The sequence below is a fragment of the Erpetoichthys calabaricus genome, chromosome 2 (genome assembly GCF_900747795.2).
Source record: "Erpetoichthys calabaricus chromosome 2, fErpCal1.3, whole genome shotgun sequence".
In the NCBI taxonomy this organism is placed as follows: Eukaryota; Metazoa; Chordata; class Cladistia; order Polypteriformes; family Polypteridae; genus Erpetoichthys; species Erpetoichthys calabaricus.
Window position 1 is genome coordinate 4,658,158 of NC_041395.2, and position 14,532 is coordinate 4,672,689.

Below are 14,532 nucleotides of genomic sequence, written 5' to 3' on the forward strand. Positions count from 1 at the left end.
GATGTGAAAGGCACTATAAGATAGATAGAGTGATAGAGTGAAAGGCACTATATGATAGATAGATAGATAGATAGATAGATAGATAGATAGATAGATAGATAGATAGATAGATAGATAGATAGATGTGAAAGGCACTATAAGATAGATAGAGTGATAGAGTGAAAGGCACTATATGATAGATAGATAGATAGATAGATAGATAGATAGATAGATAGGAAAGGCACTATATGATAGATAGATAGATAGATAGATAGATAGATAGATAGATAGATAGATAGATAGAGTGAAAGGCACTATATGATAGATAGATAGATAGATAGATAGATACATAGATAGATAGATAGATAGATAGATGTGAAAGGCACTATAAGATAGAGTGATAGAGTGAAAGGCACTATATGATAGATAGATAGATAGATAGATAGATAGATAGATAGATAGATAGATAGATAGGAAAGGCACTATATGATAGATAGCTAGATAGAAAGATAGATAGATAGATAGATAGATAGATAGATAGATAGATGTGAAAGGCACTATAAGATAGATAGAGTGATAGAGTGAAAGGCACTATATGATAGATAGATAGATAGATAGATAGATAGATAGATAGATAGATAGATAGATAGATAGATAGATAGGAAAGGCACTATATGATAGATAGATAGATAGATAGATAGATGTGAAAGGCACTATAAGATAGATAGAGTGATAGAGTGAAAGGCACTATATGATAGATAGATAGATAGATAGATAGATAGATAGATAGATAGATAGATAGATAGATAGATAGATAGATAGATAGAAACTTTATTAAATTCACAGACTCCAGCAGCAGCATACTGATATAAACGCAGTGCAAGTTAAAAATTGCGAGGTGGAGAGTGCCAGGCAGGTATAACAGTCAATAACCTTGCATTGTGTTAACGGGGGCCTTGCCTGGTCGGGACGCCCTTCTGATGAGAGGACTGGGGGAGAGGGCATGAAACACAAGAGGGTGCCACCCCCCATCCCCCCAGATGGCATAGGAGCTCAAACCCTGCTGGAGCCTGTGGCTGCTGACAGGGGGCACCTGGACAGATGATCGGGGGGCACCTTCATGATATTCCAGGTGTGGTGTAAAGGGGGCCGAGTTGGGAGGTGGAGGAGTGGAGGTGGCAGAAGAGAAAAGGAAAGGCCTGAGTATTGCTGGCGATTTGTGTACCGTGAAAAGAAGAATAAATAGTGTGTGCTTTTGGGACTTGTGTGTCTCGGTGTCTGTCTGCCTGCCTGTCTGTCTGTGACCAGGCTGATCCTATAGTCCTATGACTGGGCTGATCCTGTCAGAAGCTAATCTAGATGATAGAGAGTCCTTTATTATGGGTTACCCTCATTCTTCATAAAGCACCACTGCTGATAATCTTCATTACTGACATCTAAATTCATTTATTCCCTAAGACAGACAGACAGACAGACACTTTACAGATGTTAGTTTTTACCTTTGTTCCAAGAAAGCCACTGTAAATAAATGAACCTTATAATTCATATTTTAATTTAGCAGGTACAAATCATTTCTTTTCTCACGGGTGCTCCCCCAGTTCCTGTATAATGTACGCCTTTGGACACTGGTGGTTCCTGGCCACTCTCGTGTGTTGTGTTCCCACCGCACAATAGGAACTGTAACCGTTATGTAAAACATGTGATGTGAAAAGAGGAGTGATGAAATGCGAAGTGAGGTGCGTTTACGTGTTCACGGGGAATCCTCCCGCCTTAATATTTCGATGCGGTGTACGGCGTGGCTATGAAGTGTAATGTGGTGTGACAAACAGATTTGTAAGGTGGCACCAGTGCTTATGGTCAACCAATCGGCACAATTCATCTTGTAAGCCCCACCCAGGATTGTTCCTCGTTGAACGAAAAGTAAATATACCCCAGAGTGATAGCTAAAAAAAAAAATACCATCAACTACAGATAGCCCAAGGTCCTGCGCTCCGTGTCAGAGCTCCTAAAAAGTCCCAGGCACCTGAACAAAGTGGGAAAGAACTTCATGTTTTCTCTTTCTGACATCCGGTGGCCGCACCCAAAATGGCTCAGGCATTCTGAAGCCACATCTGACGCAATAAGGGGTGAAGAAGACCTTTCAGTAGAACTGACTTATATTATTGAAGGCAGTCAATTGGCCTTGGAAGCACCTCCAGGGGTTTGGTATATTCACGCCAGCAGGAAATTTTATTTTTTTACCTCCTGCTAGCCTCGCTTGCCACCCCCCCCCACTGGCCTGCACTACATGCCAGCCACTTTGTGTTTCTGCCACTCGCATTGTGTAGAGGGGGGCTCAACATACTCCAAGGAGACACGGTCGCTCCTCCGAAACCCCCTCTTAAATGGTGATACAATGGGAAACACGTACAGTTGTGTTTTACCTCCTCTTTGCTCAATCAGCTGCTGCTGCAATGTCACATGATCTTCATCTTCAAACATTTCAAAGCCTGTACAGCAGCTGTCCTACTCTTTGTCTCACTGCCTTGTCTCTCTTCTCCCCAAGACATCCTCTGCTCCTGTCGGGGGTCCCGCTCCCAAGGCGCGCCCCTATGAAGAGGAAGATTTTCTATTCTTTTCATTGAGAGACGGAACTGTCCCCTCTGACTACACATGGAGCTCGACTAACTCCTAAGAGAGACTTCTGTTTGTTTGAAGTGTCTGAATAACGTTTGTCTCTAAAATCTCCTGTGTATCGTGCGGCTCTGTGGCCCAAGCGTGACAGCGTATGTGGATTTCACTTTCACCAAACAGCAAATCTTTTGATTCTCACAGATACGCCTCTTCATTGGGAAGAAACACCCTGATGGCAACACGAATTAGACGATCTACAAGTCCATCCATCCATTTTCCAACCCACTGAATCCGAACACAGGGTCACAGGGGTCTGCTGGAGCCATTCCCAGCCAACACAAGGCACAAGACAGGGAACCAATCCCAGGCAGGGCGCCAACCCACACACCAAGCACACACACACTGGGATAATTTAGAATCGCCAATGCACCTAACCTGCATGTCTTTGGACTTTGGGAGGAAACCCACGCAGACACGGGGAGAACATGCAAACTCCACGCAGGGAGGACCCGGGAAGTGAACCCAGGTGTCCTAACTGTGAGGCAGCAGTGCTACCGATCCACAAGTCTCTGACTTAAAGTTTAAATCCCAACAATATATTCAATCTCTTTTCGCTGTTCCATTATTTCACCGAGTAATAATTTCCGTTTGTTAGTGCTAATGCGATCTTTACTATCATTTTTTTGAGACTTTTGAAATGTAGCACTTCCATTATCTCTAACCTGCTCTGCCATGTGTATCACGCCAACATTTTTGAATTCTTTTACGACGTTCTACTTTGTCATCCGCTCTTTGTCTTTTATTTCCATGGTTAAATCTCTTGGCACAAAGTCTCGTCTCACGGGACGTGAAAGTGTCTCTCTGAGTAAGTCTCGTCTCGTCTCTTCTCTATTATGACAGAGAGATGTTAACTTCTTATTCTTACTTTGGTGATTGTAATGTTTCATTTTCTTTCTTTTCTGTAAAGCACTTTTACATGAAAATGCACGTCAGTAATAAATGCTGCTGTTGTTGGGCCTCACCTTCTCCTGCGGCTCTCCTAATTCCCCTCTCACTCTACCCACTATGGTGCCTTCACTTTCAGCGCCCAGGTAACATTACAAGGTTTAAATTTCACTCGGAATGACTCACCCCTCCATTTCCTAACCCAGGGCTGTGGGGCAGATGGAGCCTGTCTATGACCCAGCACGATAAACATCAACATCAATTCACCTAACCTGCGTGTCTCTGGACTGTAGGAGGACCACCGAGCACTGAAGGAAATCCACACAGACATGAGGAGAATATGCAAACTATAAGCCAGGAAGCGAACCCTGTCTCCTGAATGCAACACTATGGGAAATTCCATGTAAAGCCGCCCTCGTTGACCTGGAATGAATGATCCGAGTGCAACTAAATTAACTTGTCGTCATCCCTTTCTTCCACCAACCGTCAGGTAAAAACCAACAGTGTAAGCAAGACAAACACGTTTCAAATTGAGAAAAGAAAATATATTTACAGCGCACAACGTTGAAAAATGGCAGCGAGAACACCTGTGATGACGGCGGCGTCCAGCTTTGAGCACAACACACAGGAGGAGCATTCAGTCCGTCACACGACAAGCACACACGGGGCTGTCAAGTTTTCAGTTTTACGTCAGTCTGTTTTGTTGTCCAGTAAATCAACAGCATGCATGTTTAATTAGCCGTTGAGGTGGGTGACAGGAAGGTGTCCGTAGGGAGAAAGGATACACAGACACACACACACACACACACAAGTCCATATGCTGCTTCCTCTAGAGGTGATTAGTCACCATTGTTACTGCAGTCCATGTCGTCTGGCAGCACTGATGAATTTGCTCCTCCCAGTTACTGAGCACTGGACAGAAATGCTGCTCATGCGGAGTGAGTGGTGGTCCTCGTGTTCCTGCACACAGGCCTCCATACTCACCAGTGCTCACTGTTCATCTGAATAACAAAGCGAAACTGAGCATGGAACTCAGAAGAGCTGCCACACAGCCAGCCACCCGCTGCCTGGCTCTCACGTGTTGTAGATCCTGGAGGCTCTCTTGGGCACCATTTCCTCGCTAGGAGCCTCCTCCATCTTCTTACACTTGAGGAAGATGTCCGATTTAAGAAAGCGATTGTAGCTATCAAACTTCATGAGGTTAAAGATCTAAGGAAAGGAAGAGAAATACATTTAGAAATGACTGTGCCTGCCAGTTCAGTCTTTACTCCAAACAGATAGCTGGTCCAACTCTGAACATGGGCTCTAATGGTGATGGGGTGGACTAGTCAACAGACACACAGTGTGCTGCTTGGCCAAACAAGACAGAACTTAATCCTTCAGAGTATACCCAAGACGAGAGAACACGTGAAGGATCGCACCTCTCTGACTAACCACAGAAAGTGTCACACTCAGTTGTTTCATATTGCATTCACTTCATATAACAATGTCAGCGCAAACCATTCACTAATCCAACTGGTCCTCAAATGAAGGCCTTGTGAAATTAGGAGTATAAACTGAAGAAAAGTTTTCATTCAAAAACTATGCACAAAATGTCTGACAATGAAACCTCAAAATGGCCAGTGGGAGATGTGAAACCATAAAATCCAAGAAATGAAAAATAAAAAAAAATTACCATACATTTTACCAACAAAGAATGCAATTTTTTTTCTCCAAACAAACAAAGCAAGCAACTAAAAAAAAAATCCAAATAACAAAGTGCAAAGTTCAAAAATCAGAAGGAGAAAAAAGAAAACCTTTGAAAGACCAAGGAACATCAAAGCACAAGGGGAGCCGAGTAAGAGGAGCGGGTAAGCGAAGGTCTCGGCATCACAACGGGGCATCTCAAGCTTTTAGCTGCTACTTCAGGGGGCCTCACCCCTTTGGCTCAACATATAAAGAATAAGAAGATAAAAGGGGATAAATAAACTACACTTAATAAAGACCGATCTGATGTATGATGGAAGAAAGGAAAAACATCTCTCTATTATATTAAAAAATCCTTTGACGCGACAAGACTTTTTGGAAGAGAGATTTTTTTCTAGTCCCGCCCTCCTCTCAGCCACGCCCACGGTCCTCTCACCTCTCATTGGTGTGAATGAGTTTGTCAAACTCAGTACCTGCACTCTCAGCTCTTATACATTTTAAAGTTTTCCTCACTTTAAGTTCCCAATTTATTCTGTCCAAATCTTATTGAAGAATTTCATCCTGAAGGGTTATCAACAGAAGAAATGAGTACCCTGGCACCAAGAAACGATGACGTCAAACAAATTAACGCCAAAAATGTTGATCGGTTACATGACAAATTGGTTGAACGCGTATCAATAGACTCTGCTGAGACAGTTGGTGGTGATGGTGCAGAAGATGAAAACATCAACTTACAATATCATGAAGAATATCTACAACCGTTAACACTGTCTGGTCTTCCATTGCACAAATTACTGTTGAAAGAAGGATGGATCCAAGAAAGGCAATGGAGTCCATCTTCAGGGGATAACATGAGACACCAAAGGAGATCTCGATGTGCCATTCGTATTAAAACATTTACAGTTTCCCGTTAGAATCGCTTTAGCAAAGACAATTAACAAATCAGAGACAAACATTCAAAAAAGTCGTTTAATTTAATAGAGAGAAAGAAACGAGATTCAATTACGGGCAGTCAAGTTATATGTTGTGTTGATGCATATTTATCAATTCCCATGAAAATGACAATCTGTTTCAATTGTACATCCACAACCCCATACGAGAGCAGCAGAACCACAAAGAGGCGAACGTGTAGTGCAGGTCAGGGGGTTGGGGAGCAAAACAAGCAGGGGACAAAGCCCGCTAGTATTTAGTTACCAAAATCACAAAATAATAAACAGAACAAATAAAAAAAGGAAAATAAACTAAATCCAGGGAGTACTTTGTGTCAAACCATCTTTATGTAATACGCTACCGTGGCTGTCTGTTTGTCTGTCCAGGATTTTCAATCAGCTGTCGCTCACAAACCGTTTGGCCTATTGACCTGATATTCAGTACACATGTGCTACATGATGTCTACTGTCCGCTTTCAGGGTGATGATTGACCTCCAAGGTTATTCCTCTTTTTATTTTTATTTTATTGTAGAATCAACTCTCGGCAGCAGGGCGGCTGTGTGGTGCATGTGTACGGGCGCCGTTCTCATTCCCTACCACCTTCACCATCACTTCCCCTACCTCTTCATATCTTAAATCATTCTTGAGGCAGATTGAACAATTAAGTGCCAGCTTAAGTGAAAAATTAAAGAAACCGTACTAAGTAATTGCAACACAAACACGGACTTAATCAGTTTGAACGTTAAAAGATGCCGACGAAAGAAGAGAAGAAGCAGAGCACTAGGGTGGAGACAAGAAGAGCAACTCTGGAAGCAATAAGAGCATCAACCTCTGGGCAAACGAATGGTAAACGTACAGAGAAAGAAAGAGGATGAAAACTAGGAATGGTCAAGTCAAGTGTATTCACTGCACGTTATCGTTATAGTAGTGCGCCACTACTGGTAACAATATAAAACAATTATCACCTTTCCAGCACATAAAGCTCACCCCAAAGGGGTATTTTACCAGCTTGTTCCTCCACCCATTTGTCAATACGTGCTTGTGTCAGTGTGGGTTTCTCGTGCGACCATCTCACAGGCAGACCAGTCTCCCACAAAGTGGGCTTAGCCAGTCTAATGGCCCTCTGTGGTATCAATCTCTGGAAATTATGAGACATTCCCAAAACAAACGGCTAAGAGAGGGAATGTAGAACCTGTAAAAGGCAGGGGTTCATCCCTCATTTAGTGGATGTGAATGTGAAGGAACCTCATGTGGCTTTAGAGAGGAGCACTGCATTACCTAGAAGTCAGAGGTGGCACTGGAGTATAACAGATGAGCTCTTTATTGGGTGTGTGTCAAAATGTGCCTTCTTGACTTGAAAACAAAAGCTCCATCCATTTTTCTGAACTGGTTTTCCAATGACGCACTACAGTACATGCCATAGTATGGGGACACCCAAACATCACATCCACGTGATTGTTGAAAATCTCATTCCATGCCCTAATATGGAGTTCAAAAATAAAATAAAATAAAACGGCAGACACTCTTCCTCCCACTAGATTTTAGGTCATAGCTTCAGGGATTTGCTTTCTTTCGACTACAAGACCATTGGGGAGGCCCTGCCTTACAGTCGGCGTTCCAAGGCCTCTAATGGGATTGTGCACAGGGTTCTGTGCGGGCCACTCAGGTTCTTCCACACCATTTCTGTATGGAGCTCACTTTGCCATTTTGAAGCACCAAAAGTCATTCATCAGTCAATCCTTTAGAGCAGCGGTTCTCAAACTTTCGTATTTCGCACCCCCCCCCCCTTTCTAACTGGAATAATTCTGTGCCCCCTGCATAATATAAGATAGATGAGAATAACCCATGATACAACTAACAAAGGTATGATACTCGTGCGGTGTCCCGGTATTCTATCATTTTTACTTCCATAAGTTTTGCATGTGTTCGTCTAACTTCGATGAAATATTTGCAATTTATTTTTTTTAAAGTGCTTTAATAACTGTTAAAATGTCTTGTGTGGTTTTTGGTAGTAATTCTAATCCCAAAAACAAAGAATAAATTATTTATTCTTATTTAATTATTTTTTTATGTAAAGAAACGATTAAATATGTTTTTTATTCTTCAAAAATCTCTTAAACGAGGAAACCGATTAAGTCAATCTGTGCGAGACGAACGTATTTACGTCCAAAAAATATTATACCGCTGTTAGTTGTATCATGAAAATAACCCAATACACAGTAAATTATTTAACTCAATTTGGCAATATTGGCTACGCTGCCAATGTGGAGCAGTCGCGCCGCATTATCACCTGATCTACTGTTACCCGCATGTTCGCGACAGATACCGATACGTCTCAAACTTTAAAGCAGGCACATTTAGTCATTAGATCTATGCCTTACAAATGTTTTCTTTTAATTTTAGTATAATGCATTCGCTGTGATTATATGCTTGCAAATTGAAATTTGAAATGAAAATGTAAAAAATTAATTTTGATTAATTTATTCGACACCCCCCTTGTACAGCTTCAGCGCCCCACAGTTTGAGAACCGCTGGTTTAGAGTGTCCTTGTAATGCTTTGGCATTAAGACTTTCTTCACTGAGTGAATGCCAGATGAGAACACATTTCCACACTGACCCCTGGCATTGCAAACAGTTATCAGCCATTTCTTGGCATTCCTGATAGAATGTTGTGACAAGCAGCTGGGTCCCATTCCCGGCAGGGACGGTCCTTCTACACATGTCCTGGGGAAGCAATCATGGACTGCTCAATACCTCCCTCAGGATGCATGGTGGCTGCCTCCCTGGTTGAGGATGGTGCCTCAGTTTCCCACAGGGCTCTATGGGAGATGGAGTTCTCCACAGCCCTGTTGGGATCTGGAGTGGCCACCAGGAGGTGCTGCATGGGTCCCTGAGCCAACCTGGACAACTCTACAGCCCTGCCCGGGAGTGCAATCAGAAGCAGGTGATCAAGCACTTGGAGCACTTCCGGGTGGGCTATAAAAAGGGCCAGCAACCACCACTCACGGCCAGAATCGGGAGGAAGAGGACGAGGTTGCCTGGGAGGAGTGGTGGTGCCAGAGGGAAAGTGTTTTGTGTTGACTTTAGTGCTTTTGGGACTGTGTATTGCCTGTGGGGTTCACGGGGAAGACTTGTTCCACAGGTGAAGAAAAATAAAAGTCTTTGTGCTTTTACACATGCCTCTGAGTGAGTCTGTGCCGGGTCAGGTGCTATATAGTGGCTTTTTATCACAACATTCTTGTGCTGACTTTATTTCCAAAGGTATTCTGGAACTCAGTAGCAATGTGCTGCACCAGAGGACAGGCAGGCAGTATAGTGAGGTGTAACGATCTGTGCAGTAATGAATCATCTGAAATGAGGCCTGACCCCACAGCCCTGTGTGCCTTGCATGCTTCAGCTCTGGTAGATGTCACCGCACAGGCAGTAAGCCAGCCAGACGGGTTCTCTGTGCCAGACCTCAGCAGTTGATATGCCATCACCAAATCACTCTGCGGCCACTTTAGCCTACACCTGGACAGTAAGAGTAAATGTCAGATGGGATAAAGGTGTGCTCCACTTGCATGAAAACTTTGTTCAACTGAAAGAATCCCAATCCAGCCTCTCTAATATTCTATATTATTTCAAATTAAAAATAAAAAATTCTTCAGAATGATCTTCTCCGAACTTGTCAAGATCTCATTAAACTTAATTTTAAAGTAAGCAAGTTCAGCCTGCCCTCAATCTTCTAATATTTCCTGCTGTTTTATCCCACAGGAGAAGCAATTTCAGGAGGGTCTCCTATATCATAAAGCTCTTTGCTTGAATGCAGACTACTTCCATGGAGCAGACTACTACACTTGTTATATTACTTCTGTTTGTTCGCTCGCCAACCTGCACTACGCGCTGTTGTGAACAGGGGGCCTCAACGCACCCCTCTTAAACGGTGATAACATGGGACACAAATACAGTTTTTTTTACCTCCTCTTTGCTCGATCAGCTGCTGGCTTGCTGCTGTAGTGGTGCCGCATGATGTGCATTTCGTGCGGTGCTTCAAACGTTTAAAAGCCTGCACAGCAGCTCTCCTTTTGTCTCACTGCCTTATCTCTCTCTTCTCCCCCAGACATCCTCAAACACTATTCGATCTCTTTTCGCTGTTCCGTTATTAATAATTTAACCGAGTAATAATTTCCATCTGTTTGTGCTAATGCGATCTTTACTATAATTTTTTGAGAATTTTCCTACTTCCATTACTTCTAACCTGCTCTGCATGTGTATCGCGCCAATGTTTCTGAAGTTTGTACGACATTCTGCTTTGTCTTTTTCCGGCCCCTGGCTTTCTTTTTTTGCCTTCTTTTCTCTCCAACACTTTTTGACGCGCTGCTCTTTCTTCTTCACTTAGTCATTGACGTGTCATCTAGAACATATAAAGTTTTTAAGAGCTGAGAGCACAGGAAGTGTGTCTGCCAAAAGCATTCCAACACCTGAGAGGTTAGATGACCGCGGTCTTGTTTGAAAATGGTGGTAAGTGGGGTGTGACTTGTGAAAGTCACCATCACACGGGACTTTCTTCCAAAGGTTGTAAGTATGACGTGACTTGACCGTCTCACGGGACGTGAAAGTGTCTCTCTGTCTCTCTTCAAAAGATCACGTCTTGTCACAGGAAAAAAGTCTTGTCTCGTCCCAAGATTCTTTTTTATAATAGAGAGATGTGTTGTGTTATGATGATTTTTTTCCAAATAAAAAACGCAAAAATGTAAAAAGTGAGGACTTCCACATTTCGATTTATGTTCCCTCCTTGGTTCATTAAAATGTTGTGGCCTTTCTGTGTTCTCGTTCACTGAGCCTGAACAACAGACTGTCGTTCATAAGGCAGCAGTAAAGGAAATCTCCTTTTGTTGAAGTTTCAAGTCATGCAACTACTGGGATGGCAGATAATGTGAACGTTTAGTGGGACAAACAACTCCAAATCAACCTCCACAATCCAAGTTAATCTGTTTCACTACTTAGTGAAATGTCAAAGATGGCAAAGAAAGGAAAAAAATAATCTCACACCAAGGTTCCAGTAAGTTCAGAAAGTCAGTATCCTCTGTGCTTAAGGGTGTTACTGCTAAGGGAATAATGGATCAGGCCCTATGATGCACGCTGCTTGCACTGTAGGACCTCCAAGAATATTGTGGAAAAGGAAACTGGAGGAGTGGAGAGGAGCTATGGAGAAGGGAGTCCTTAAGATGAGTAGGCAAAAGACACCATACCTAAGATTTAAGGGATGAGATCAAGATGGAGAAGTTACCCACCCTTCAGGGAGAAAGGCTTAAAAGGGAGGAAAACTTCCGATATTTAGGACCAGCAATAAGAGCGAATAAACCAGAGAACGCAATCAGGTCTGAAAAACTGGAAAAGGGTATCAGGAGGAGAAGACGACAGTTGAAGAGAAAGTGGAATCTAAAGAAGAAAGGTGTGTCAGGCAAGATAAGAATACAACAGACATGAGTGGAGGAGGCCGCTCACATAAAGTGACCCGACATCCAAGCTCTAAAGCAGTTGATGCCTATCTGTTATTACTGAAGGACTCTTTATTTTCCATTCGTCTTAAGTCAGTGCTCTTTTTGTGAGCAAAGAGGTGGCGGCACACATACGTTGCAATTGGATCGAGTGTGAGGTACTGTGGCACAGAGGTAATGCTTCTGCCTCGCAGTTAGGACAACATGGGTTTGCATCCCAAACACGCTGAAAGCACTTTGAGTAGTGAGAAAAGCGCCGAATAAATGTAAAGAATTATTATTACACAGAGGTCAAGGGTCCTAGCACTACATGTTTTGTTCGTTTGGTGAAACTTAATGTTTAAAAATTGAAATTGACATATCGTCAATTGACATAACCGTTCTTAGGAGGTTGGGGGCCCTGGGCATAATTAGACTGTAGGGGCCCTAATGCGTGTAGTATTAGCTACAGTTCAGCCAGATTTGACCTGTTTCCACTGGGCGCCGCATGGAGGTATGTAGTTAAGCCCAGCGTGTGCAAAATGTGCAGTGCAGTGGTGCATATTTTTATACATTTTAGAGCATTTTATTTATTTTGTTGTCACAATTAAAAAGTGTGTTTTTTATACCGTTTTCCATTTTTTTCTACCAAATTAAAACTTGGGCTAAAGAACATTCCAGAATAAAGCTCAAGAAACGAAATCAACTTTTCACGCTTTACTTAATGCTGGTCAGTTTTGAAAGGAATCAGTAGGAGAATGCACCTTTTCGGCCATGACAAATTTTAACAAAGCTCCTTTTTGTGTCTCAATAAAGGCTACATCGTCTGCCTTTTGCTTTCGTTAAGCAGCACCAGATGGATAACTGCATTTCATATTAATATGGTACGTGCAAAACTGCTAACGTGAATAAGATGCAGTTACAAGCAGAGTACGATAAGGCCAATGCCAAGGCGAAAAAGGGAAGAAAGCGTTATACGCGACACACAAGAAGTTCACGCCCATGCTCACGATGCAACCGTGGTCTGGAACAGAATGGTCTCCTCCAATGAGAGCACTCTATTTATTGACTGTTTTGGGGGCGTGTCGTAACAGGCCATAGCGAACGCCCCAAGCCCCAGTTCCCTGTTGCAGCGTCCCTGCCCCAGGAAAGGGCAGTAAGCTTAGCATTAAACTTCATAGTACAGATACGTAGCTTGCGTCGATCTTTAAAAAAAAAAACAAAAAAAAAAAAACCCTTGAATGATGGGCCCTGGGTGACTGCCCTGCTCGCCCATGCCTAAGAACGGCCCTGCGTCAACTGTACCACACTGTATAACATTACACTTGACAGTTTAAAATTACAAACACCCAATTTTCGAAATCGAAGAATGTTAGCCGCAAGTTAATAACGAGCTCTACATTTTACAAAACGGTTGTCATGTAGTTCCACAAAGCAATCAATACTTAATTTGAGTGAGTTTTAAAGAACATTCCAAACATTTTGCCCATTTTCATCCAATGCAGTCTTCCTAGTTTGTTCTTTGCTTTGAGTGTCAATAGCTGACCGTTGTTCTCGTAACAGCCATGAATTCACATGTCTCACGGGATCGAAGCGTGTGAGTGGAGGGCCAGCCAATCGTATGAAGAGATGGTGCTTATCAGTAATCAGGCTCTCATTGGAGTAACAATTAGATTCATTTGCAAAATTCATGTTCGCACTCACTTGATAAAACTGGACTACAACTAAGAGCCTTCAATGGAGGCTGCAGTTTTTTGGGCCGTTTCTCTTTCGGAATGGCACAGCGTGGTGGCTCTGAGGCTAAGGATCTGCACTGGCAATCGGAAGGTTTGAATCCTGCAAACGCCAAAAGTGACTCTACTTCTTTGGGCCCTTGAGCAAGGCCCTTAACCTGCAACTGCTCCGTCCTGGGTATGACATTCATCTGCATCCAGCCCTGCATATAGGCCCTCCAACCTGCAGGGAAAAATCTGGGGGCTGGTGGCAGAACTGGCACTCCAGCCACCGTGACAAAAACCTCACACTGGTTCCATTCCATCTGAACTTGTGTGGTGCTGAGGTGGCACCCGTTGGCTGCACTCAGGTCCTAATCTGGGATCCTGAGGTGGTCTGTCATGTGGTGGGTGTGGCAATGTGCTGTATTAGCGCCTGTTCCTCTTTCAGATAAGCATAGACCATCAAAAAAAAACCTGGTCATATTCTCGTTTAGACTAAGGTGCCCTGGAGTGGCACACATTAGTCTTAATTACTACTATGGGCTTTTACCTTGCTCTTTAAAGTCACAGCTACTGATTCACTCAGAACAGCAGGGTAGGTAGCAAGTAGGATATTCCATGTATATGTGAGCATGTAGGAAACAAGAAAGAGCCTTCCATTGTTTATCTAGCATTCTATGCAGCTATGCAAAGCAAAACATTTTAATAACTAAACAAATAAATACAAAGAAATGAACACGAACTTCCTCAGAATGACTCTTCCAGTAAACGTTCACACCCAGTTCAAAATCAGCATAATAGCAAACAATCAAAAAATACCAAGAAAAAAGAAAACGGGCCATCGTCAAAAATAAAGAAACTGGTCACCGCCTACAGTGGGACATGGGAGAGGTGAGCCCAAGTATGTCTTGCAACTCATTTATGTGCATGTAAAATGTAAAAGTAGTCATAAGTTCTGTGTCTGCCAGTATTTTATTAAATTGAATATTGTCTAGTGAGTTATTATACTGTTTCTGTAGATCATCATTCTGATTTTATAAAGTCATGAGCTCAGTGCTAGCTGCTACAAGCAACAGAATTAAATCCAAGAAACTTTCATTAGGTGTACAACACCACTGCGAGACAAAATTAGGAAGATCCTTAAACAGTGTTTGTAAATGTAAGTCTCTATGAATTATGTAGCTTTTACAACAATTCTTTAAAAC

General features: G+C 42.7%; 1 protein-coding gene across 1 annotated transcript in view; it reads right to left on the bottom strand.

Moving 5' to 3' along the window:
• Positions 1-4,060: 4,060 nt before the first annotated feature.
• Positions 4,061-14,532, bottom strand: part of LOC114669406 (regulator of G-protein signaling 10) — a 31,959-nt gene continuing 21,487 nt past the window's right edge. Inside the window, exon 5 of the mRNA XM_028825623.2 lies at positions 4,061-4,746. Coding sequence (XP_028681456.1) covers positions 4,612-4,746 — 135 coding nt within the window. The 3' untranslated portion in view covers positions 4,061-4,611. The remainder of the gene's footprint in view (positions 4,747-14,532) is intronic.